The sequence below is a fragment of the Fringilla coelebs genome, assembly GCF_963513975.1.
Source record: "Fringilla coelebs genome assembly, chromosome: 5".
Taxonomy (NCBI): domain Eukaryota; kingdom Metazoa; phylum Chordata; class Aves; order Passeriformes; family Fringillidae; genus Fringilla; species Fringilla coelebs.
In genome coordinates, this window is record NC_140033.1 from 36,882,793 (window position 1) to 36,910,791 (window position 27,999).

Below are 27,999 nucleotides of genomic sequence, written 5' to 3' on the forward strand. Positions count from 1 at the left end.
TAATAATTTCCAGTGAAAAGACATGAACGGCATTTTTGTTAGAAGAATGGCTAGCATAACTCAACAGACACTCCATGAAATTTGCCATGTATTATTCTGAAACCATCTGAAGGTTTCTGTCCCTGATATCAGTTTAAGACACTAATTATAAAGTAATGCCTATCAAGATTAAATCCTCTCTTACTTAGTCACTCCTTGTTTAGAAAGTGTCCCTTCTTCTTTTTTGTCATCTTCCACTCTAAATTCCCCATGAATTCCTTAAGATATTAACAAAATCATCATCACCCATAATTCCAAAGCTTAATCCTTCATAGTAATCTTCAAACTCAGAATAGGACACTTCATTGGGGTTGCTGCAGGACTCTCCTAATGCTTCTAGAAATGATGATTTAATTTCTTCTTCTGCAGTTTTGCCTGTGAAAGTATATTTTTCTATTAAGTACATTTTAAAGAAGAGTGAATATGTAGTATTAATATACTTCAGGCAACAAACTTTCAAATTTTAGTTTGAAAACTTATTTTTCATGAACAAATTCAATATTCTGATTTCAGAATTAAGTCATTTGTTCACTTATTACCATCTGTAGAAATTACCTTATTTTAATAGCATGATAGAATTAAGTATCAACACAAAACATGGGATCAGCCAATTGCAATGAATTATGAGATTAGGAAAATATTTTTTTTTCAAATGACTGCAAGGGCTGCATCATGCATTTGTAAACTAAAATTCTGAATTTATCTTGTAAGAAAGTGTATGTTTACTGCAATAAAACTTCAAAGTGCTAGGAAAACTTTAAGATGGAACTTGGCATTTGAAAAGTGTTCTGTAATTTATATGTTTGTCCTAGAAATTTTATAAAGATAATGCTTGAGATTATTTCATTGAGGAAAAAAAAGTACAAAAAATATGGCATTACAGCATTGGAAAAAAAAATCATATATTTTATCCCTATTCCCCCATGTGACTTCTTGTGTTACCATTAAAATCACTGGCAATATTTAAAAGCCCCTCTCTTCTACAGGTAAAAAAGAAAGGGTCATGACATCATGGAGACTTTCACAGTGACTAGTTTGGTACATGGAGGTATTGTTTTCTAAAACAGACATACAAGTATTTAAATTCCTATTTTTTCAATAGCAGACTTTAAACATTTTTGAGAATCCTGAAAAAATAATGAAGAAACCAGCATTTCCTCTGTAGAGGATGACAAACCTGTCCCAGAAATAAATTAAGTTCCTTCTGAATAAATTATTCAAGGGCTGAGTACATTCCATGTCAGTTAGAATCCTTGCACATTTTGATGGAAAACAGTAATGTGAAAATGAGAGTATCCTACTAAGTCAAAGATATTAATATCATATTTGCCACTGATAACTTACAGATGAAAGCTGTGAAATAACTGCTTACAGAGGTAGGGAAAAGAAGTACTCTGCATACAGGCAGTATTAGCAGCTCGATAAAGGGCAAGTATTAAAATTGTGTATATGAACTTCGTTACTACTTATAGTTATGTTTGGAGAGACTCAATTCAGATGATGAAAGTTCCCCTTCAACAGCTCAAGTCTAAGTAAATATGAAAACAGTTTGTATTTCCAACCAGCTTCTGGATCTGCTACCTCTGCTAACAAGATGATTTCTGTAAGTACAGATTTTTGTTTGTTTGTTCATCTGAATTACCTGCCAATACTAGAGGATGTTTCTTTGCACAGTAACATTTTCTGACATCTACCATAGGCACACTCCCAGTTTTGTTGAAATCTAGTTTCATATAAGCCTATAGAGGAAAAAAGAGTTTCATATTAGCGTCTCAGGAAAAAAAAAAGTGGAAATATAAAAAGGCCAAATACACTTAACTACCTAGCACACACTTTTAGATCTTGTGCAGTGGATGATGTCAATTTACCTATCTTATGCAAGGCACCAGATACTAGAAAATCCTTCTAGATTATGCAGTTTCATGATTATTTTACCTCAACAGCTTTCACATCAAATGTGTGTCCCCTGGTCAACACAAAAAAAATTGTCTTCTCTCCCTAATTTCTTGCTCATCCTTAGAATCAGAAGTTCAGCTGCTTCCCTTCTGCCTCCTCCAATTATTAAGATTCCACATCATTCTGGCAGAAGCCTCCCCACAGCCTCTCCAGCACTGCTAACAGCAGCTTCATTTGCATTTCAGTTTACTCAAATACACATGCTCCATACGTAAGGCTAGGAGAGCCAGATCCTCCATGACTGAAAGCATGAAAGTGTATGTCATTTTTCTTGATCTTGATATCCAGTTGCTACTCCTGTGGCTAGTTTGTGATCAGTGTCTGATACTGCAAACAGCTCCACATTACATTAGAGACAAATAACAAGTGGCATTTCACATATAACATGTCTCACAAATATGATGACTCTTACTGTTGGTCTCAAAGGAGACAAGTATTACAGCATCATATTTCAGGTACTGCAGGAAGAAAGTCTACAGATGTAGATTTGCCAAAATTTGTCATTTGCCAGAATAAAGAAACAGGCTTCTGAAAGAGATCATTTTAGGGTGCCAGACACCTTATACATGGGACTGAACTATAAGAACAGCACATATGCATGAAAACTAAAAATAATAAAGGAATTAATTCTAGAATTTAAAATGAACTAATTTAACAATGGAACAGCATGCAGTCTACCAATTTGCCTTTCTGTTGATAAACTGATCTGAAACTTCAAGAAGTCAATTTCCAGGTATAGAACTTAGGAAAAATAACGACAAAACTCAATAACTAGAATAGGATGAGTGATGAGCTCCAAAGTTAGACTGCGAAATATCTACACTCAAAATATCTGCAATAAAACTTACTTTTCTTACAAATGTTTTCCTATATTCATTCATTTCTCCAAATATGGCATGAGTAAATTCTCCATAGTCGACCTTATCGTTCTTGCTGTCATCAAGAATAAGCCATAATGTTTCAAAGTCCTGTAATTTAAAAATATTTTGCTGAAGTTCTTCACTATATGCGGAAATAGAACAATTGCTATAATGGGAAATTACAATGTTCTCACAAAACCCCCCAAACTTCTGGATCCATACTCACTCAAAGATTTGTTAAAATAACGCATGTCATCAGTGGTCACTGATGACCATAATTCACATTATTCACAGTTCTGATAGCTGTGAGCTACTTTTACAACATAATATATAAAACAAAGAAAAAAGCTATGTAAACAGCATAAACTAAATTATTTTTTTAAAGCCTAAAGAGAAAAAATGGGTTGCAATCACACTTGCTTCTTCATGTCATGATGTAAAAAAAGATTGCATGTTTTAAAATATATATATTTTTTTTAAGAACTTTACATAGAACTGAGTGCAGAAATGCCAACACACCATAAGGGGGAAAAAAACACTAAAAGAAAACATGGACAACGCAAGTATTAAACTATAGATTTAGGAAAAAAAAAGAAGCAATTCCATAAATTAAGAAAGATAATACCCACAGTTACAGTTTCAGCTAGACTCACCTCTTCAGGCATTTCCAAATGGAATAATTTTAGAGCTTCTTTCAAGGCTGCCTGAGAGAGAAAACCATTTCTGTTCTTGTCTATTTGTCGGAAATACTTTCCTAAGCCTGTTATAACCCGAACTCCTCTCTTACTTAGTGTTTCTCTGAATATACCTGAGGATTTAGAGAAAGAAAAGGACACAACATTTACCTGAAGTTGTCCACTTGCTATGGAGACAATATGGAAGTAAAGAACACCATGTCTACATATGATGGTTAGACAGACATACCCAGTCTGTCTAACCATCAAAGACAAGGGAGCATTCAGGCTCCCTTTTCTTTGATGAAAAAAATGCCACTCCAAAAGGAAATCATGAGTTATTTAACATTTGAGTGAAAATCATTTAAAGTATGTTTAACAAGAAATATCTAACAAACTTTTTTCAAAGAGACAACATAAGGAAAGAAAAAATGGCTATTGTCCTCAATATGTTCAGACTGTAAAACTGCCTACTTCTGTGAGAACTGATCACATGCCATTATTTAACATACAAAGCAGCTTTGGAACTACTAATTCAGAACAATACAAAAATTCCATTATGAGACACAGAATTGCTTCTTTATTCTACAAAGATGGAGAAACCAAAATTGAATGGGTTCTGGAAGATACAAACCTTGAATCTTCTTGAAAACTTCACTGTCATCAACTACTTGCCTGGAGTACTCTCCCTTCAGTTCCACAGAGGAAGCTCTAAAGAAGTCAAAATTAATGTTGATTGGTAAAATTACATGTAATATGACTATATTCTAAACAGATGTAGTAAAAAATGTCAATATACTCAACTTTATATTTAATTCATATACTACCCTTGTAAACACAATATCCAATTGCTTGAGTTTGAGAGAGCACTCACAAAAGTCCTTGCTTACCAGCTGCAGATACAGAGAAATTCTCTTCTAACAATATTAACTGGAATTGCCCCTACTAATTCATTAACCATGGATAATTCCTCCCATGCATAAAATCTCCAGAAGTTTAGCTCAATCCCAATCTCATACCACTAGAAGAGTTTGTTAAAGCAACTACATTTAATCACCAACAGGAAAATAATATGTAATACTTTTCAAATCTCTCTTTAGAACACAAATAGCAAAGGTGTAGATCAAAAGTATATCTAGAAATTAGGATTAAATTTTGTGGAGTTTTTTCTGCTAAGTTCCCTTCTGAGAAGGGCTTCCCACAAGCCTTCATCAGAAATTACTATAAAGGTTGATAAAAAATATTGTGGAAGAACCTACTGAAAGAAAAATACCCAAACCAAACCAACAAAGTCCTACAATTATTTTAATCAGAATATTTTAAAAAATGGAAAATCATTACTGTCAATTCTGAGCTGCTGGTTCACCAGTGTTTTGCCATGACATACTCCTCCTGCTGCTTTCTGAGGCCAAAGACCTATCTCTGCTATCTAGTAGGACTTTTCATCTCCACTTTGGGCACCTTCCATTTTGAAGTCCCTAAAAGCTTACCTACATCAGATCACCTAAACTGGAAAGTCAACAGCCACCTGCAGAGGACAACGTACTCCCTCTAGAACATATGTACACCAAAAGATTCATGGTTTGTGACAGAAGGGCATAGCTGCTCCTGGGAACCCGCAGTAGACCTTTTGGACTGTAGCTGAACAGGATTTTCTGTCAGTATAGTAATGAAGGTAAGAGGACTCAATTCGAAACTCATGCACCAGAGAATAGAGAGCTCAATAACATCCTCATACAGAAGATAAATATAGACTGAAACTTAGTCACTAATGGAAAGAATACAGAGAGTATAAAAAAGGAAATCATCTATTCCACCACAGGTAGTAAAAAATCCAAAATGACAACCCATTGAGCAACTCTTCTTTATGGCTCTTCTGTTCAGAGATAACATTGGTTCAACTCCAAATTTCACAGGTATAAGATTAGCCACAAATGACATAAAAAGCTGCTTTACTTGAATGATGGGCTTCTGAGATGTAAAATGTCTTACATAAACTAGCTGAAATTAAACTATATTGTGTTTTATTCCACTGAAACCTTGCCGAGAGGGAACAATTAGCACTAAGCATCATACAACTATACAGTTCTAGAACCAATTAAATTTGAATTTACTGTTCTATGCACTGTTAGCTAACTATGGCTCCTTTACAAAGCTTTCAGTCTAAAGGGACTCTAAGTGAATATTACCATACCTAAGAACAAGCTTCATGTGTCTAAACACTTGCAGAAAGAAAATAATAGTCAAGTTCTGCTAATAAAGTAGTCTTTAGATACTGAGTATATTTAATTGAGATTAAAGTTATTCTCTTCCTAATCAGGAAGAGATCAAAGTATAAGATATATGAGGAGAGCCTGGGAGAGCTGTTAACTGTTTAGCCTGGAGAACAGAAGCCTTGAGGGGTCTTACCCTCAAGTACTAGGAATACCTGAGAGAAAGAAGTAAAGAAAACTGAGGCAGGCTCTGTTCAGTAGTGCCTGTTGACAAGTCAAGAGGCAATGTGCACAAACTGAAACAAAGGAGGTATATGATTTGAATGTATATAAAAACATGTGACCTCAAACAAAGCAAAATAACAGATCCACATTTCAATTCTTTCTTTAAAATAACTCCTTACCATTCTAGGATTTTACTGAACTATGCAAAATCTTCTAATATCAATTACTAATTTCTCCTAACAACAGCCTAAATATGGATTCTGCTTTTAGCAGTATAAGCAATAAGGTATTAGGACCTAAAAAAATAATATTTTTTTGCTTAAAGAAGGAAAGGTAGTTTGAAAAGCAGTTCTCAGCATTTACTTTAGATAATCCATAGCTGCTTCATCAATACTTATCACACGAAGGGTGAAGAAAGGGTTCTGCTTAACACTTTCTGGAAGGTTATGATCAACGCTTCGGAAAGTCAGATTGGCTCCCTGTTGGTAAAGCACACAATGATTTAAAAATTAGTTGTGTATTTCATAAATAGAGGGGAAGGGAAAATAAAGAAAAGCAGCAAACTAAAAGCAAAAAAGAATGAGAAGAATAAAAAAAAATGCAGTAGCTCTAACTGTAATATCTAGGCAGGCTTGGTTTATAAAGTCTCCAAAACACTTGAATTTGGAAGGAGGAAACAGAGACACTATGCAAGGGTCTCAACCACTTGGACTTTGCATATCTTAATGTCAGCCCAGAAAGCATGACAGCAGATATGGAGATTCGCAGAGACAGCATCATTCCAAAGAGGTACTGAACCCAGTGCAGTACATTTTCTGGATGACTTAATGATGCATCTTTATTCAGAACACATTTCCATCTGCAGGCTGCAAAAATACACATGACAATAAAATATGAAAATCCCAACAAGTAGCTTCATCTTTCATATCATAAACTCATCTATTTCATCTTCAAAATTCTTTGGTGGTTGTGTAAGCAGTTAGGATAGGCATGTGATTAGACAAAACACACCAAAACCTAACATCGATATCTTTACTTTCTACATTTCTCACAAAGATGGTTGTTCCTTCAAACTTCAGATTTGCAGGTGCATTTGAAGAATTTGGTGAAAACAGTGTGTACTTGAAAACTTGCTCAAGTATTTATAAACCATGAACACTTTACCTAGCACTACAGCAGTAAAGGAGGTGCAATATGAATTTTAATCAACCATCAGATTAGCTGGTAGACAAAGTTTAACATTGTTTCATACACTTGCTCTAAACAGGTGTTGTTTACATTTCAAACTGTAGGTTAAAAACAATTAACCAGGAATTTCTTCATGTTTAAAAAATATTTAATCATTGCTTCGAGTTAAAAATGCCAGCAGACCTTGCAAAGATTATTTACTTTCAGCAAGTACTTTGGTCTACTTCGGGACTCTCCTTCCTGAGTGGATCACTTCGTCCAAAAAGGTCCACACTGTCAGCAGTCTTGTGCCCTCTAGGGGGAGAACTGCAAAGTACAGCTGAATCTGAAACCTAAATTTGGAACCTCTAAAACGTGGGACAACAGAACAATCCAGACTTTTGAAAATCTTTAATTCAAAAATGTCTCTTAAGAGGAAGACTTTTGGTCTTTCTGGAAGGCTAGATCACAATTTACAATTCAAATATCCAAATATTACCTCCAAAGAAATAGTATTACATTCAGCAGAAGAATACTTACAACGTAGAAGTCACTAAGATCATAAGCTTTTCCCTTTCTTTGTCCACGCTGATGATGATAAACTCCCTTCTGAATGAAAGGCAAGGCATTTGTCCTGTGAAATAATACAACACTGGTACTAAAACAATTATATTTATTTAAGCTTCTTTGATACAGTGAAATATGTTTTCTAAAACCCTTTTAAAAAATAATTAATCCTACCTGTTTCTTCCAAACTGTCGAAATTCATACACAGTAAGGGATTTGTCACACGCAAAAAAAAATCCAACCAACTCCCTACAAGCATCGTGACCATTTCTAGAAGGAAAATTGAAAAGCACCTTTATATTTTTCATCTACATAAATCCAATTCAACCCAAACATAAGTAACATTTATTTTGGAATCAGAATGGTTTGAGTTGGAAGGGACCTTAAAGATTATTTAGTTCCAAAACCCCTGGTGTGGGCTGGGACATCTTTCACTAGACCACTCTGCTCAGAGTTCCATCCAGTCTGGCCTTGAACGCTTGCAGGCACAGGGCATCCACAGCTTCTCTGTGCAACCTGATCCAATGCCTCACCACCCTCACAATAAAGAACTGCTTCCTAATATCCAAACCCGCCTGCTTTTAGTTTGAAGCTATTCCTCCTTGTCCTATTACTACACACCCTTTAAAAAAATACCCTCTCCAACTTCCTAGAGCCTTCTGGAGGGATCTAAGGCAAGAGGGTCTTCCTGGAGCCTTCCCTTCTCCTGACTGGATAATTCAACTCTCTCAACCTGTCTTCCTAAGAGAGGTGCTCCATCCCTCTGATTATCTTTGTGACCTTCCTGTGGGTCACTCCAACAGGTCCCTCTCATGCTGGGGACCTCAGAGGTGGACAGAGCACTGCAGGTGGGGTCTGACAGGAGAGGAGAGTGGCAAATCCCCTCCCTTGCCCTGCTGGGCCATGTTTCTTTTGGTGCACCCCAGGACATGGTTGGTTTCCTGGGTGCAAGCAGACACTGCCAGATCATGATGAGCTTCTCATCCACCAGCACCCCCAAGTTCTTCCCCTCAAGGCTGCTCTCAGTATCCATTTTATTTCCAATGTTGCATGCTGTACAAGAGCTCTTTTTTTAAAGAGCTCTTTGACTATTTTCTCTAACCTACCATGAAATTCAAGTTGTGGATTCAGTCACGTATTTTAATTCAATATTCCATTCTCCATAATGCTAAAACACCTCTCAAGGCTTCATGTTTTAGTATGCCAATATAATTTTCACTGATTAACTAAAGGGTTACATACACCAGGACTACTGCATTCATTGAGGTATATGAAAGTATGTTGCTGAATATTCAGCTGTGTCTAACAAGTATACAGCTCACAGCTGCAGAAAAGCATCACTTTCAAAACTGAAAAATATGTTTATGCTACCACTACTCAAATCAGAACATTCTAAAATTTAATACATAAGGAGCTATGAACCAGTTGCATAGCCACTAATACTTATAGTAGTTGTCACGTCTAAGATAAGGCTAAAATAATTTTAAACAACTGAGATGCAACAGCTAAAAGCACTACTTTACACAGCCCCTGTGGTAACTGTCCTGAATAGAGCTATGGGTATGATGGTAACATAACACTGCTTACAGATCTTAACATGGTACAGTGGGACTGTAAAGCCACTATCCATTAGCCACATCAAAATTTGTACTACACAAGGACACCCACACATACTTTTTTCCTTCAACATAGGGAGCAGAAATATTCCGTGCAATTAATCAGTTCAAGAGAGTAATCCTCATTCACAAATTCAGAGCATTGAAAAGCTTCACAAAATTTGTGATTACCTCGATATAATCCTACTATGAAAGCATAGCTTGTTGGAGAGCATGTTCTCAGTTAGTCCTGATTTGGTCCTTATTCTGTGAAAATAATGCAGCACGTTAATGATACCTATATGCTCCCAGATAATTGTTACATAACACTCAACCATTTTCAAACAGCAAAAACCATGAAATACAGTATCCTTGGCAACTGGCTGAGGAGATGATCCTTTGTAGCTGAATTAGAAAGCAACTCAGAGCTGTAAAGTGTTCTGTTATTATATAATATGAGAGTACATTCACAGAGAACATGGATATGAATGGGAAATTTTGTTTATATACACTTACATAAAGAATTAACCTTTACCTCTACCACCCACCAACTTCCATGAACCAATGCATTCTCTTGCAAAAATATCCAGGTGGGGACATTTTTACCCACATAAATATTTTATACTGGCCCTATTACTAGTTCTAGAAATGAAGATTTGTCTATCTGATAGATGTAAGAAATTGAGACTGTTATTTTGGTATTTTTTTCCTTTTTTTAAAAATACAAAGATGACATTTGATGAGAAAGACTTAAGAGCGGGATGTTAAAATGCACAAAGCAGAAATTCTTGCCTGAATGTTGAGAAAAACAGAACAAAACTCAGACCTGCAGATTCATTTAATTTTATGGATCACAGTGTTTCCTCAGGTTTTTTTTTAAAGTCCTTGGAGCAACTAGTTCAATGCTGACAGTCCAGGAATGTCATTTAAATGCCAATGGGGTTAATTATTGCAGCAGAAATCAAAACATGAAAGAAAAGTATGATTATTGTGAAGATCTACATTAGCATTTACAGATGCATATTTATGCACCTAAAGATAGGAATCTCTAAAAGGATTGCAAGCATCCAACCACTTGGAAAAGGCTGGCAAGTCCTTGTGATGAATAATATCAACATAAGCTTAACAATGTTCTCCCAGTTTTTATAAATTCTATGAATCAATCATAATTCCCAGAGAATTCACATAAAAAGGTCCCTGGTTATCTCACTAGGCAATAACAATCACAGAAAAGCTACAAAAAAAGCCTCATATAAAGCTGGTGGATCCAAGCCAAAAACAGAACATCTGAAAAAGCAAATAGAATTCACAGAGATAAAAAAAAAATACATAGCAGAAAATTTATTTTTATAAACTTACTTTGTTTCATGGAGGGTCCTTTTTCTAAAACGCATTGGTGCCATGCCAACTCCCAGAAGTCCTTGAGCTTCCTTGCAAACATCAGAACGTGTGGACTGCTCTGGATCACTTATAACAGCTCTGACCACAAAGAGCAGGAAGAAACCCTCTGACTGTTAGTATGGCTGGATTTCAGGTCTTACATATTTTTATGTAGGAAAGAAAACACCCAAGAATAATACAGTAATACAATCTTGGAGTGAACCATTAAGCTTGCATAAATTTGTGGGCCTAATTTTTTGTTTATTTTTACAAATTCTTAAGTCTATTTCACAAAATCAAACATATGCAATAATATTCTGGCAGTGCACTGCTAGGTAGTAATGTTAAATGCAGACACATATTATTTAAAGTAAATTTTATATATCTTTATATAAAATAAATCTTAGTATTATGAAGGCTTTTGGGGTTTTTAATAATTTCTACTATTTCTGTAAATATTCCATCAGTGATATTCTTTAACCATGGCTCCCTACAATAGCAGTGATATCAGTTACTAGCACTGGCCAGGGACATCACCTCAGAATTACATAGTAGCCTAGGTTGGAAGGGAGCTTAAAGATCATCTAGTTCCAACCCCATGCTGTGGGCAGGACACTTTTCACTAGATCAGGTTGCTCAAAGCCCCATCCAATCTGTCATCCAACAAAAACATGGGCACTTCCTCCCTCAAAGTGTTAACTACACAGCTGAGAGGATCTCAAAGTCCCAACAAGCAAAACTGGGTTTTGAACATTTTGATATTCTCTGTATCAGTTCAACAAGTAAACAAAAGAAGAAAACCTTTAAAAATAAATGAGATGCTTGTTATGCGATGGAAATGGTTATCAGAAGGGAAAAAATAATTTTGCATGGCTATTATAGTTTTCTAAACTTGCTCTCTGATCTATACAGATACATCTTTGTACACATCAGTTACACTGATTTAATTGCAAGATTTGCTCTAGTAAAAAAATATTCAAAATACCTTTGTATTTCCTTAAATAGCTTTTATTCATGCAACAGTTTTGAACTAATCTTTTCCGATTAACATCCTGATAACTGATTCCAATTTGTTTAGAAGTACTGGCAGAGTTATATTTGGAACATAAACAGAGAGATTTTTTAAATTAAAACTTCATCCTGATGCAGCTGCAGTACTACTGAATATTGTTTTGACATTATCAACAGAAGGGTTCAGAGTAGGAGAAGGAAGACATGGAAAAAATAAAGCAAAACAGCAGAAGGAGGATAAACACAAAATGGGCATCCATGATCCAAGATGCACAAAGCTGTATGCTTAATGCAACATCAGTAGTACTAAAACACTTCAACGTAACCAGTATATTTTTAAGATCACCTCTGTAATAATCTTTAAAGGGATATGACACAAGCCAAGCACTTTTCTGAACACTGGGGGTTTCAACCCTGTATAGTTCCATAATTCTAATCCTGAGGATTAAAATTGAAATTTAACATTGTGTTTCATGACAGTCTTGTTTCCCTCAGGCAACCTTCTTGTCATGTCAGCTTTTAAATAGTGTAACAGTATTAATAGACTTTCAAACAATATAGGTCATTTAAACTGCCACTGTAACAGAAACAAATAAAAACTAAAATGGTGAAGTGCAATAACATTTCAACCTCAAAATCTTAGGACTAGAGATGGGCTAGAACACCAGTGCAGATGACTCCAGAGTCGGTAAACTATGCACAGAATGCAAAATAATCTAGACATACCCACAGATAATTTTTTGTAAGTATAAAGTAACACGAAACTATATTAAACTAGCTTGCATCTTCTTATATTGTCATAACCAGGCAGCCTGCATAAAGCCCTGAATTATTAAAGCATGCTTAAAATAGAGGGATCTTTCTGCACAGAAGCAATGTTTTCTTGAAGCTAAAGGGATAGCAATGAAGGCAAGAGATCTTACTGCACCAACTCAATTTATAATAGTGCCTTTTTTTCCTACCTGCCCAGAACTGGTATAATACTCCTTTATGCCTGAGAGGTGCTGTTCCAGTATTAATAAAGGATTAATAAATATTAATAAAGCTAAGATTTTTAGAAAGGACAATATTGAGGATATGCAATTTATAAGATCGGGCATCCACGTATTTTCTTGAGGTGCAAGAGAGTTATTTTCAAGAGTTAGTGCTATTGTACAGACCTTAAAATAAGTTCAAGCATAAAATTAGGAATTATTTCCAGAAAAAAAATAACATACACATGGCACTTTAAACTGATATTTTAAGTTGCATTACAAAGCCTTTCACTTAAAGAATTTTTACAAATAATACTAATACATAAGACTTCATAAGACTTGGAACAAGATGATCAAAACACTTCTTAAGCAAGAAAAGCCAAACACTAACAGATCTAAATTCTTCTGTAGGGAAAATTGAAATTTTAAATTATAAATTCATTTACCTACATAATTGATCCACCATAACTTGTTCTACAACAGCCTGTTTTCTCCTCTCTGCAGCAAAATCCTCCTGCAATGAAAAACTGGCTGAGAACAAGTGAAATATATAAGAGGAGGCACTTCAAATAATAAGTTACCCTTTAAGACAGCATTCTGAGGTCACAAACCTACCCATGCCACAATTAATATTTTATAACATTTTAAATAGAGTCTATTTGCATAAAAAATAGACGTATAATATTCTCTGCTACACACTCACTGTGTCTATGCATATTAGCTGTAATAAATATGAGAATTCTAGTATTTAAGTTTACAGACAAAATCCTTATTTCTGTATTGTTTCTAATACATTCTGTAAGTACAATAGAGCCTGAGGAAACTCACATTATTCCAGGTTTTTCAGGTGACACAGATTCCAACTAAGAGAATAAAACTTTACCTCCAGCAATATTTAGTCAAAAAAAATTATTTTAAGACTTAATCTCAGTTGCAAGATTTTTCTTTCCTGCATGCCACAGGATTCCTGCTGAGACAGGTCAATCTGAAAAACCTTTCAGGAAATATCATCCTAAAGGGGAAAAGGGATTTAACATGATCTTCTTATTATTTTTATTAGAGTAACCTTGTGCCATTCACTGTAAAGTGTGCAGGCATTGATCATAACCCATTACACAGAGAGAAGCCAAAGCACAGGAAGATGGCCCAGGATAGTATGGAGGCCACCAGCAATAACCAGGCCTCAGCACCTCTCTTAATCTTCCACATTCCTGAAGTTGTTTACTGCATTTATTTTACCTTTTATTCAAAAAAATTAATTTTATATATGAGAAAATAGAGATTATTGTTACTGAAGGGGGTTATGCAATCTTTCTTTTTTTAGATATTCTGCAACTAAAGAATTAAGATATTTTTCTAATTGGTCTTGTGTGCAAAGCAAATTGTAGAGAGATCTAGTCTTTGTGTGGATGAAGAACTGAAAAGTTCCCAGGTACCTATAAGAGATAATCCCTAATTCCACGGAGATGTTATGAGTAGAATTCACAATCTTCAAATAAATACTGACTGGCACTAGTCAAAAAAAGAAAAGCCAAATCAAAAAAACCCAAATAACTAATGCAACACCAGACCAGCTGCTGGTTATTTCAGAGTGATTTTAAGCCTTAGATTTCAGAATTGTATGAGGTAGGATGCTTTTTTGTTTAATTTCATGTTTCATTTTTGCACCTATCAGGTGCAAAAACTACAGGGTGCTTTATTCTGGGTTACTGATTCTTTACCCATTAACTGTTGCAACAGATGTATTAAAAAGAATGATTTAAAGGAGGACATGGCGATAGTATAGGGCAGTATTTGTTATAACATATTCCATGGACCCAGCTTATAGATCCAAACCAGTTAGCATGCCAAAAAGAATCTGATTTTTAAAAAACCAAACCTTACACCTTAAATTTCAATTGAATTAGGTCTGTGAATGTAATCTTTCATGAAACATCTTCCATTCTGCTCAAAGACAAAAGCTCTGCTATGAAATTACAAAAATGCGGAGGGCAGAGGCAAACATTGAATTTGTAGCAGCTCTCACTGCAAAAGTAGTTACTGTTGTTCCCTAAATATGAGCATTCAGAGGAAACCAACCTTCTCCAGAGGTTGCATATGACACCTATTGGCAATGGGCTGTGAATCACAAAGTCACGGAACAAACTGAACTGGAAAGGACCTACAAAGAACATGAGTCCAGCTCCTGGCACCACACAGGACCATGCCTGAATCACACTACGTACCCAAGAGTATTGTTCAAACACTTCTTGAATTCTGTCAGGTTTGGTGCTGTCACCACTTCCCTGGGGAGCCTGTTCTGGTCCCCAACCATCCCCTGGGTGAAGAACCTTTTCTTGAGACTCAGCCTAAACCGCCCCTGACACAACTTCAGGCCATTCCCTCGAGTGAGGGAATCCCTCATAAGAGATTGGTACCTGCTGCTCCTCTTCCCCTCATGAGGATGTTGAAGACCACACTGAGGTCTCCCCTCAGTCTCCTTCAAGCTGAACACAACAAGTGAGGAGATCATCTGCTCCTCATGAGACTTCCCCTCAAGACCCTTCACCATCTTGGTTGCCCTCCTTTGGACTCCCTCTAATACCTTCATGTCTTTTTGATATTGTGGCACCCAGAACTGCCCCCAGCACTCAAGGTGAGGCTGCCCCACTGCAGAGCAGAGCAGGACAATCCCCTCCCTTACCCGGCTGGTGATGCTGTGCCTGATGTCCCCCAGGACAGGGTTGGCTCCTGGCTGCCAGGGCACTGCTGAGTCATGTTCAACTTTCCATCAACCAGGTCCCCCAGGTCCCTTTCCATGGCACTGCTCTCCAGCATCTCATTCCCCTTAAGTCTGTTCTTACATCCAGGGTTGTCCTGTCCCAGGTACAGAATTCATCACTTTCCCTCGCTGAACTTCATGTGGTTGGTGATTGCCCAGCCAGGGCAATTTGTTGAGGTCTCTCTGCAGGGCGTCCTTGCCTTTGAGGGAGTTGGCAGCTCCTTACAGCTTTTGTATCGTGTGTGAACTTGTTCAGTATCCCTTCCAGTCCTGTGTCCAATTATTTATGAAGATTTTGAAGAGCACAGGGCCTAAGATGGAGCCCTGCAGAACCCCACTAGCAAATTTTCATCCCAAATTACAGAAAAATCAAGAGGAGTTCTACTTTAACATTTGACTTTTTGGTAATTATTACAGTAAAAGGACATGTTAACAGTGTGTATTCTTGAGCAAAATTTTCAAGTAGATAAAATGAAATGCCAACAATTGAGGCAACATACACAAAATGAAATTAATACACATGAAGTTACTACTGCCAGTTTTTGCCAGTATTCTACCACTATCAGAAGCTGGACCTAGGAGAGCCTGAGATGGTCCTCAAAAGAGAGAGTGAGTCAGCCTGTGCTGACCATGAGTGCTAATGAATAACAAAAGGGTTCTGAAGGGCTTCAGTAACACCTTTCTCAGACACCTGCTGGCTGCATTTTAAAGCATGGCAGCTACAGAACATCTTCTATTTTGTAGTTCTGCACTGCTCCCTTTCTCAGGGCTTTCACTGTACTTACTTTAGCATTAAGTAGTTACTCTAGAGATACTTCGAGACTTTTTTCCATTATCTTAGCCACTAGTATAGATTTTTTAATTTATTCTAAAAATAAAAGCTTAAGTACTTCCTCAAAAGATTTTCTTGTCATGAAAATTAACAGTGACCTCAGTAGAGCAATGTCTGCATTCATTTCAACAAGACTAAAAATCAAATAAATCATTGCAATGATGCAAAATTCAATGCATAGCAAATAAAATTAATTAAAATTACTATTAACTTTTGAAAAATCATAAAATTTCTCATGGCTTATTATTCCATGAGAAAGTTAGAATGCATAACCCTTTTCAGCAATTCCTTCAAAAACCAGTTATAAAAGCCATCTCTCTGCAGATGCAAATACTGAATCACGCAATATCAAATTAAGGTTCTTCATCTCTGTAAATGAACCTAAATTCAAGGCCTGGCCTAAGATGGGCAAGACTCCTTTTGTTCAGTCCTAAAAAGAGTAAAATTCACTTCTATGTAATAAATTAAAGTGTATTGGGTACATCCATGTAAGGAAAGTTTTAATTCCCCTCTCTGCACGCTACTGAGTCCATGGTGGTTTCCAGACTTCAGGGTTCCCTCCTTCCTTCAGAAAGGAAGGACTAAAGACCAGAGCAAAAGCAATTGAAAGGAGCAGCTAAGGGAGCTTGGGTTTGTTTACTTTGCAGAACCAGCAGCTGTGAGGCATTCTGAAGAGAAGTTACAAAGAAAAGAGAATCAAACTTTTTTGACAGAAGCCAACAGTGTAACAGGAGGTAAAGGTTACACACTGAGCCTTGGGAGGATTAGTGTGGACAATAGGAAGAACTTCCTCACACAGAGAATAGCATGTCACATGAAGGTGTTGCTTAGAGACACTGAAGAAGCTCCATCCCTAGAGCTTAAAGACATAGCCAAAGCTGTTGCTGACTTAATCTAATACTAGCTGATGGAATTATGGAATCCATGGACCATTGAACACAGGCCCAGCTAAAAGCTACCGACCAGAGGAAATCATAGAATCATAGACTATCCTGAGCAGGTAGAGATGCCCAGGGATCATCAAAGTCCAGCTTCTAACACTGAATGTTACATTATGTTTCAGTTCACTCAACTGCCTCAGTTATTCTTAGTTGTATGAATGTATCTGTATATATTACTCATAATTTGTGCTCTCAGTTATACAGATTAGTGCATAAAATACAAGCACTGCAGATAAGATTTAAAAATGCTCACTGGATTGCTCAATTCAGCTCCCATTGAAAGAAATGTTTAAACGCACATGATTTCAATGCGTGCAGTTACATACTAGACCCAAATCTCCAAAGGCATAACTTCTGTTGAAATCTAGGAAGCCATTCTCCACATCTAGGTGGTTAGTAGCATAATACCAGTCCAGATACTTACAGCTTCTAATTTCCTTATGTTGTGCTGCATATTATAAGGTTTGTTTGTATAGCATTGTTGCAGGAGAGCTTTCTTATCAAGGGTTACAAAGTCTTGTCCATCTTCAAGCTGTGTACCCTACATAAAAATACATTCTTTTTATAACTCAAATTTAATGAATTGTAATAAAAACAAACTAAAAAACCCACACACGTTTTCCTCAACAATTTATTTAAAAATACTACTTTGTTCTTTACTTTTTTAAGTGTCTACTTCTTCCACTTCATGCTAACTAAAAGAGAATTTTTTTAAGCCTAGCTTTCTACAGAAACTGAACTTACAAGGAAAGACTAGAGATCAAGATCTGTATCTTTTGCATACTTACCAGTTTTCATTTATACTGAAATAAATAATAAATTTTAAAAATCTCAAAAATACTGTGTTCCTACAAGCTTTGTGAAAAAACAGCAGCAAGTCAGAGAAAGCAGACTTTAGTATCTCTGAGGAGAAGAGAAGAACTCATCCTTTTTCTGTTCTGCACAAGAACAGCCAAGTGAAAGCAGAGGATTTGCTATTAGGTATAAAGCTCAAAGCTCATTGTAGAGATACTGCTTTGTGACCAGTGAAGAAGTTAAATATAGCCTAGACAGGGAAAAGCCAAAGCATGCTACTGGTTCTAACAGACTTGTAAACCAGTCCCAGAGTATTACAGAAATATTTCCTACATGCACAATATGAAAAAAAAGGATACAGGAAGTTTTGACAGAAACAGTTTTAGCGATCTCCTCTATGAGCACCTTCTTTACAGAAAAGAGAAGTTGTTACAAGTTCCACTAATCAAGGAAAACAAGTGCATTGAAATATTTTTATTTATTCATCTAATCAGGTAGTGATAATATCTACCACAAAAAAAATTGTTCTGATAGACATTGCATTAATATCTGTGAGAAGAATTAACACACAAGCTTCTAGTGCTTAGCAAGTATCTTTCTGGAACCCAAAATCACCAGAAAAAAAAAACAGTCCTGCTTTTTCTCTCCCAGTATATACTTGCTATCTATTTCTTCATTTTTAGGTAACTTGGCTCCTCCTGTAAATACCCTTTTGATGGGCTTGCAGTAGTGCATATAAAGGAATCACTCCTTGAAAAACTGATTATATGAGTGTCAGACCAGTACATTAGAGTGGAATCATTAGAAAAGACAAAAACAAAAAACAAAAAAACAAAAAACAAAAACAAAACAAAACAAACAAACAAACAAAAAAAAAACCCACCAAACTATAACAAATCTCCAGAACAGAAAATCTCATTTGCTATTAAACATAAAACTAAATCATAAAATACCTCAACTTTTTTTTCATTCACCTCTTATTCACAGAATGTTTATTAATAGCTTTTTTCAGACTTTCCTTTATCTGATCACTAGAAGCACAACTTGAAGAGAAAGCTCTTTTAAAGGTATCTACAGTATGTGAAACAATCTTTCTTTTGAAAAACCTTCCCTTTTCATTCTACTGAATGCTAAGAAAATAAATTCAGTAAACTCGTTATTTCTCACAAACCTTTTCTCTGAAAACAATGAGCACAATATGTTCTATCAATATTTGCATACTTAACTTTCCATTAAGGTTCTTAAATGGTCATCTACCCTCAGCAGAATCTAGCACTCAACCAGTCCTCACAGCTGTTGCTTACTTAGGTTTCCTGCTTCCTCACATCTACAATGATGCATCTTTCCCTGTTCAACCACTCTCCTCCACTATCTCTTCCAAACAAGATGAAAGTTGGGGTTTTTTTCACCCCTTTGTTTTCCAGTTTCTCTCCACTGATCTACCCTTCTTTCCACCTTAATTTGAAAACACAAAGAAACATATCAGAATTAGTACAGCTTGCAGTCCAACTGTACTGAATCTTATACCACATCAAAGCAAAAAGTACAGATAATATCTTTCATTGTTTAACCCCATATTGCTTTCCATTTTCAGTGTCTCTCCTCTTCTTATAGGCTTTGAGTTGTCCCTTGTCAATCATGCTAATCTTTAGACTCAGGCTAGAGGTGTACTAGGAAAGCCAGTGTTACCTTCTTTACCAGAGAACACAACCATACATAAATTCTCAGAGCACTTCAGTTTCTCTCTCTCTGCAACAACTGAAACAACCTTCCTACAGTTTATTTCCTCCTCAACATTAGATGTTTAAATAACATATTTTTATTTCTTTACAATAAAAACATGAAATTAATTACATACATGTGCAAACCTTTGCAAACAGTGTAATTAAATAGTGATTTAAATAGTGAACTAAATAGTACATTTTCTATTTAAAAATGCAATTTCTACTTTGCCAGCTACCTTTAAGGAAGTGTCTGGACACTGGAGGTGGTCTTTTTTCTTTTCTGCAATTCTCTGAGGATGCTGCTTATGTTCTTCCTTTGTACCTGCTTCATACTGATTGTGCTTCAACTTGGATCTGTCTCTGAGGGATGGCAGGTTTTCTGGTCTTGTCTTCTGCCCCCAAACAGAATGTTAAAGCAATGAGTAATCAACATAAAAGCTTCTGTCTGGTCTATTGAATGTGAAAAGCATTTTCTTAGTTCCTATACAGTATAATGTCTGAAACTTCTTGACATGATGCTTCAAATTAAGAAAAAATGCAAGCAGGACTGCACATTCTGGCCTAATTTTCATTGAGTTCTTCAAATTCTACCATTTTCAAATCTAAAACATACACACTCACATGGTTTTACATCACTTTTAAAGAAAGAAGTCAAATTCAGTGGTTCTGCCTTATAACATCACTAAAATGGAAATTCTGACATTTGATTTTGGGATGGCTGAAAATAGATGGATGGATGTTTTTTGGTCAGAAGTTCTAATACTCTTGTATGGCCGATGAGAACTGGGACACTGTTCCTTAGAACAACCTCAGCTGCACAGCTGAGTACCTTTCTAACCTTACACCCATTTCAGGGCTCTGCACAACAGAGGCTGGCATCAGTAGAAAGGGCAGCAATGACAGAAGCCCAAGATTCCATTCTCTTCTGTCTCCCTGAGTAACTAACACCTTCAATATTTAACTTATATTCCTTCAGTGATAATAATAAAAAAAAAAAAAGTAAGGTGGCCTTCTCTAGCATCTCTACTCAACACTTGCAACTCATCTTGCAACAACAGTGTTACAGTCCTGCTCTAGAAAACCATTTCTCAAAACCCAAAAATATTAATGTTTTTGAAGAGCCAACTTTCTCCTTCAAAATAGGATTCACATCTCTTCCCTGGTTAATTCCTGAATTATAAGAGTATATTTAAATTTTTCTTCCGAAAGTGACCTATTTTAGGAAGATTTACTTACACAGTTATTGAAGAAGCTAGAATCTATCTGGCTCAGGGAAAGCTTGGTCAGAGCCCCAGAAGCAAGAAATGCAGAAGTAAAGGCCTCTCAGAGGAATACATTAAAATATTTTAAAACAGCTTAAAAATCTTCTCCAGAAAAAAAAAAAAAAAAGATGGGGAGAAAGGCAAAAAATGGAGAAAGGAAGAGGGAGAAAGAGAGACAGAAAGAGAAAGGGCAAGTAAACAGAAAGATACATTCCAATACTTTGAGCACTCAGCATTTAAGACATAGTGAAGGCAGAAAGGAAGCATGAAGAGATAAAGGAAAGCAGACAAGGGAGAAAGACCCTGAGAAACAACGCCCCACCAACCTTCTACTAGCACTCCTGCAGCTTGAGAGTTATACAGTGGAACTTTGTTTAAAAAAAATGGTAAAGCAAGCAGTGTAAGCATAAGCATCCAGACCCAAAAAGGCCATAACAACTGAAGCATGTTTGCACACTTACAAGGCAGTAGAAAGAAAAACAACCTACCTGTAGTTAGATGTTTACAGTTACATCTTGAGACATGTTTAAATACCTATGTTGGGCACATATTCTAAAACCCAGTATATGCTTAGTACTTTATTTTAAAAAGACAAAAAAAACACCATTTCAGTTTTCACTTAAATGAAATTGTTTTTCAAGTAGAGAAACCATTTGGTTATATAGGGAAACATACAAAATAGTGATCTTGGCAGATTCACCTTGAACTCCAGCCAAACTGCAGCTCTGTCCTTCAAGTAATTATGTTATTTGTTTCACACAGGTTATTTACAAATTAATTTTAAATTGGTTTTCCTTCTAGTTAAAATCCTGAGTTGGTTTCTTTAACACTCATTTGGATATTTCTTAGGTTTACATAAGTTAAATCTTGTTGAAATAATGGACTTTCAATCAGTGTATTTTTAATAGTTTATCCACTAAACTAGCTCCTGTCACACAAAAGAAATTATAATATATGAGATTTTCAGACCATATACCATAGTACTGAACTGATAAGACTTTTTGTCAGTCTGTATTTTTTCAACTTCTTTACTTCTGTTTTGTTCTGATACAATTTTCTAGACACCTATTTAAAGGAAAGCAGGAAAGAGGATGTATTATGATCAAATAAAAAATTGTCACATATATTTTGTTCATACTTAATTCAGATATAAGAATTCCAAAGAACTCTTTTCCTTCATTCAGGGAGGTGTAATAACTGAGTAATTAAATCAACTCTAAATACTTTTATAGTGGATATTGATCCCCAACAATGTTGCACTGCACTGAAAATCAGAATATTAGCATCTGGGCTCCTGATTTTCTTTAAAAAGCTAAGACTAGTGGTGATTAAGTTTCTTAGCCATCCAGGGATGGAAAGCTAACATGATGAGGAAATTTTAACAATAAAAAGAGCATCAACAAATTAGACACAATTCCAAAGTTTATGTCACAGTTCTGTTTTTAAGAAAACAGCCCTAAGGAAAAAAAACATTAAATGGCTGCAAGTAACTCCAAAAGTTTTCTTTACACCAGAAGTAACCACTGCTCCATAGAAATAATACTTAGAGTTTGCAAACACAGATTTTGTCTTCAATCATACACTTACTACTACTAATCTTTGTTATTTCTGCTGTTAATATAGCTCTTAAAAAATAAGTATAGTGAAAGGGTAAGTGCATCAATCACAAAGAGCTAAGCTATGTAATAAAATATTTTTCTAAATATTCTAAAGAATCTCAGTAAAAGGACTTTACTAAAAATATTTTGGATTAACAGCACTTGGAGATATGAGCTTAACCAAAAGATAAAAAAAACATTAAAAAAATATGCATGCTTTTTAAAATTACTGCTAAAGGGGTATATTATTAAGATATTTGTAGTGACAGACTGACATGTTGATGCTGTGCATATGGAGTCTGTAATGACGTTTTCCACTCTGAAGATGAATCTAGCTGGCACCTATGAGAAGAACTTCCAGTGTATGGTATGCAAGAGTCCCCATCCTAAAATCACACGAAAAAAAGGACAAGCAATCACAATTGTTTTATATTCAGAGTGATACTTTTATAAATTCCTGAAAAATGTGAATTCTAAAAACTTTTTGAGACAAAATTAATTTACAATTACCTCTTCATCAGAATCTTCCAGCCTTCCTAGATCGAGGCATGGCACCCTGCAGGGAGTTAAAACAATTTTAACAGCAATACATTCCCATATTATTTAACTACAATAGTTATTATTAGGTCCTTCACAAAAATTTCCATGCAACTGGATATGGCCTACTCAGCAAATCTCTATTAGCCCCTCTTGCTTCAGCTCAGCAAGTGGCCACAGATCTTCTCCTCCCCAGTAGCAGAATATCCTGGCAGCTGAAAAAGATCCTTCTTTACTCCCACATTGGCTTTTCTTCACTCCCCAATGGGAGCTACTGCAAAATGATCATAAATGAGGGGTGCCTTACTCTTGTCTTCCACAGCACATCCATGTCAACATTCCTCTGTAATCAGTCAACAGAGAGACAATAGGGAAGCAATTGCTACTGAGAATGCAAATCTTCTGAACTTTCCATAGGAGATTAACACAGTAAAACACAACGTACTTTCATCTGCTTAAAGAAATGAAAACATCTCCAATTCATCAAAGCATCTCTGTACCTTCTGCCTTTACTCCAGGTACATTGCAGAGCACTATGAACACATTTTTTTTTATATTTTACCACCAATATTTGCAAGCAACTCTGTTATATCTTCTTGGAATGAGAGTTCCTTATCTTTCAGTCTTTTTTTATTAGATAATGACAGACAGTACACAGAAATTTGAATGTTTTGACTTTGGTTGGAAGAATCAAGGGTCATAGTCACAGACACTTATAAAATAATTACATACATTGGCTCTAAGGCACTTCAGTAAACAAAACTGGCTAAATTATCAATCATGGTCCTTGGAAGAGTAGATATTTCTTATGTGCCAAAGTCATTATAAGGTTTTAAATTTTAAAAGCACAAACAAAATTTCCCATTGCTTGTAACAACCCTTCACAACAGTTTCTCTGTATTTTTGTAAAAGCAGTCAATAGTTAAAATACCATTTTTCTCCTTTTGCAGACACATTAAAAATATTCAAGAAAAACAATGTATAAATATGTAGCTCTTAGTGACACTCTCTGAAGCGATGGAGCCAGATTCTTCTTGGGGGTGCCCAGCAATAGGACAAGAGGCAAAGGGCAGAAACTGATGCACAGGAAGTTCCACCCAAAAAACCTTCTTCACCACAGGTGACTGAGCACTGGAACAGGTTGCTAAGAGAGGTTGTGGAGTCTCCCTCACTGGAAATACTCAAAAACCATCTGGATGCAATCCTGAGCAATGTGCTCTGGGATGACCTTGCTTGAGCAGGGAGGTGGGACCAGATAGACCAGTGGGTTAGACCCAATGTGATCTCTTCCATCTTTACCCACTCTGTAATTAAACCTCCACTCAGCCAAACATAAATCTACTTAATTCCAAAGTAAATAATACATCAAATATTCTACTCCAAATATAAATCACAGAAAACAAACCTATGATGATAAATTTCATGGAATACTAATTTGCACATCACTATAAATGGAAATGCATTGTGTTAATAATCCACACAATTAAACAAGCTGATCAGAAATAGAAGCAGACTTACTCTGGTGGGTGAGGACTGTGTGTAGCCTGTCTATTTGATCTCCAATCCTAAAAGAATGACACATTATTACATACCTAAGGGATCCAGACTAACATACATAGTTGTCCCTTTTCAATTTCTCCTTAAATATTTAAAATTAGAGGCTTAAAGTATCTGTCCAACATAATTGACTAAGACACTACTAACAAGGGGGAAAAAACCAAAAACTTCTCATTGAAATCTAATTCTTACACATCATGAGACTAGCAGACTGAATATTCATCATGACAGTAAGACTTCCAGCCATTAACAATCTAGACAGCACCCACATCAGCTATTAATAATACATTAAAAATAATGTGTGCTCCTGAGGCTTTGAACCATCACTGCTCACAAGGCTTTAGATCACATGGTCCTTGTTGGTTGGGAACCAACCCTTAAACCAAAACCACAAGACTGACAGCCAGCTGGCTCACAAGGGGCTAGCTCAGACCTGATATTTGGTGTAACTCTTTCATCTCAGCTTTACTATAGCAGCCCTGATGATGATTAGGCAGTTCACTTTATTTATTTTGCAAGGCTGAATACTATACAGATCTCCAAACTCAACTGAGCAAGAACATAGCAGGAAAAGAAACTCGAGCTAAAGCATCACCTATCCCCCTATGGCTTTTGAAAACGTCTAGCAGCAAATCCGTAGGGAAGGCTGCCTGGAGCAAGCACAAAGTAACAATTCACCTAACTGGCCTCCCAATCTGAAAAAAAAAAAAAAATTGTTTGGAGATGGTCAGAACCAGGGCTAGCATTTTTGTTTTCACACTTCTCAGCTCATAAATCTCAGCATCACAGCCTAAACTGAGCAGAATCCTATTTCCAGCAGTGCTGGAACATCCTTCACGATCTGAGAGCGAGCACAAAACTGTAACTCCTCTCTTGCCATAGAGCCTTGCAGCTGCTCCCGAGGCAGAAGTTCGGCAACACTACCCTCTAGTGACTCCAGAACGAGCCCGGGTACCCGGGTTTGAGAGCTCTCGGCACGGAATGAGCACCGCCACCCTGTGGTCACCTACCTAAGACCATCAAGGCATCAAAAACAAGGCATTACATCGCACGTTTCTCTCTTTTCTGTACTATTTTAACTGTGGTGAGGCAAAGAACACAGCTAATTCTAGATGTTAAAGCCTTAATATAATTCCTTTTCTAGAAGTCAACAAAGCAGGAAGAAAGCGAACAAAAACCATTGTGAACACTGGGGTGAAGCGCATTTAAGATTTACTTTTGCAAACTACTAAAACTCACATGGACTAGAAAGTCTAAATTTGGAAACTTAGTTGCACAAGAAAGAAAGAAAAAAGGGATGAGAGCTTAGAGGAAAAAATGACATTTCTTTTCTTTTACAACCTATACTAAATGCCCCAAATGTTCTTGTTGTCCAGAGGTATTTAATTTTCAAAAATCTGGTTAAAACATCAACAGTAACATTATAACATTGATGAATTAACGTTTACAAAAGGTCTTTTTTCATTGCAAATCAAACTGAAAAGAAGACCAACAACTTGGCAAACTCCAAGAATTCCTAATGGGGTCATGCAACAAATAAGGAAGTAAAATGTGTGCTTGGGGGCTGAGGGAGGATTAGCAATTAACTTTCATTCATGGCAATAAAGTACATAGTATCTGTGAGAGAAATCAACTGTTACTAACAATATTAATATTTACCTTAGCAGTAAGGAAAATAATGGCCCTCAGAATCCAAGATTACATCTGTAGGGACTATCAAAAGCTAGCCCTAAAGTTTCTACTACAGTGAACCTGTGAGGGTTGCACACCTACCCTATTTTAAATCATAGACTATTAGGAATACCTGGAAAACACAATTTCCTTCCATACTGAACATGGAGCACTGAGATTTATTTTTCATGTCAACCTAAAATCATGCCTTTTCAAATTATATTTTGGGGGCTGCTTAACTTTATTGCTGTCTTGCAAAACAAAAACACAGACACACCTGTTGCAGTTTCACCAACAGCTGGAGACAGCACACACAGTACACATTCAAGCCCTTGATGCTCTTAACTGCAAGTACTAGTTCATTCTTAAATCCCCTACATTCCAATTAAATACTCAGAGTAGCAGTTATTTTTGGATAGCTGTTTATATTGGAATTTCTCACCTTCATCTGAGAAGCTGTCATACTAAACTATCCCTTTCTGACAAAAATACATTCTTTAAAAGGTGCCTTCTCTACAGAATGGATTTTAACCTCAAACTAAGAACCTTGTTAAGTATGATTAAAATATTTTTAAAATGTCAAAGTAAGGAAGAAAAATAATCAGAAGCCTTCCACTGACTACCTGACATTTCTTCCCCCTCAATGACAACTCAGCCTTTCTTTGAGGGGATGCAGCAACTCCTTTAACTTCCACATCCATGCAAATTCAATGGCTGGCAGCTTTCAGAAAAACACTGAAAAACAGAAAATACTATTAACAAAAACACGTATTATTTGATCTAAGTACTTCTGGGGGGGAGGGGAAAAGATTACTGCATTAGAAGGAATTTTGGTATTGTCTTCAGCAAACTATGAAATGCTGTGGGTTTCTCTTTTTCACAGCCTCTTAATTTCAGCCTTTTATTACTAATGTTTCATCAGATTCATGTTCAATTTTTTTTTTTTTTTGCCTCAAGCTTAACTCCCTCTTTCCCTTACACTTATCGATACATTCTCATTCCAGTATTATTAATTTGTTACCCCTTGGCAACATCAAACCTTTCGTACTCTCCGCTCACAACCGCTGCCTGGCTCTCCATGGCTCAGTGCCCTGGGAACACTTCGGGAAGGTGGCCGGGCCGTCCCGGCACACTGCCAGCCCCCGAGAGCTCCAGGGTGACATGCCACCAAGCACTCCTGCTCTGCTGGCTTCTCAAACCACGCAGCCAGGTTTGAACCAAAAGCCCATCAATCGGACGCTCCATTTTCAAACGACAGGCTGAGGGCACTGAGCAGTTCCCACAGCCTTTTCCTTTCCCGAGCAGGAGCGGGGCTGCAGGGCCTGCTCGGAGCCCTCCCGCCGAACCGCCTCCCCAGGCCCGGAGAATGCCCGCGCACGGCCAGGCGGCTCTCTCGGAACGGAGCATCCTCCCACCTGGGGGCGCAGACAGCCTTGTTGTACTTGATGCTGCACACGCTGAGATTACTTTTATCAAACACCAATGCGCGAAAGGCGGAATAAACATTATGAGCTCAGCAGCTCCACGGAAATGATGCATTTTCCCGGGAGAGGCGCGGCAGCCCGGCGGGCAGGGGCTGTGTCTCACCGGAGCGGTGCCAGGGCGCAGGGCTGGCGGGGCGGCCCAGCCCCGTCCCGCACCCCGCACGGTCTCCACGGTG

At 36.7% G+C, this 27,999-nt stretch overlaps 1 protein-coding gene across 2 annotated transcripts; it reads right to left on the reverse strand.

Moving 5' to 3' along the window:
- Window positions 1-126: 126 nt before the first annotated feature.
- On the reverse strand, window positions 127-27,998 carry CAPS2 (calcyphosine 2). 2 transcript variants are annotated; one of them, XM_084205791.1, is made up of 18 exons: window positions 27,927-27,998; window positions 26,963-27,074; window positions 24,630-24,676; window positions 23,085-23,130; window positions 22,850-22,960; window positions 19,951-20,106; window positions 17,620-17,736; window positions 13,108-13,175; window positions 10,656-10,775; window positions 9,489-9,563; window positions 7,876-7,971; window positions 7,675-7,768; window positions 6,331-6,446; window positions 4,164-4,240; window positions 3,509-3,663; window positions 2,844-2,963; window positions 1,682-1,778; window positions 127-414 (listed from the first exon to the last, which is right to left on the reverse strand). In XM_084205791.1, exons 2-18 carry the CDS (start codon window positions 27,038-27,040, stop codon window positions 239-241), a joined length of 1,749 nt encoding a protein of 582 aa, XP_084061917.1. In that variant the 5' UTR covers window positions 27,041-27,074; window positions 27,927-27,998; the 3' UTR covers window positions 127-238. The 2 variants fall into 2 exon arrangements, with proteins under 2 accessions (XP_084061917.1, XP_084061916.1); XM_084205790.1 differs by lacking the exon at window positions 27,927-27,998 and adding an exon at window positions 27,755-27,883.
- Window position 27,999: the final 1 nt, after the last annotated feature.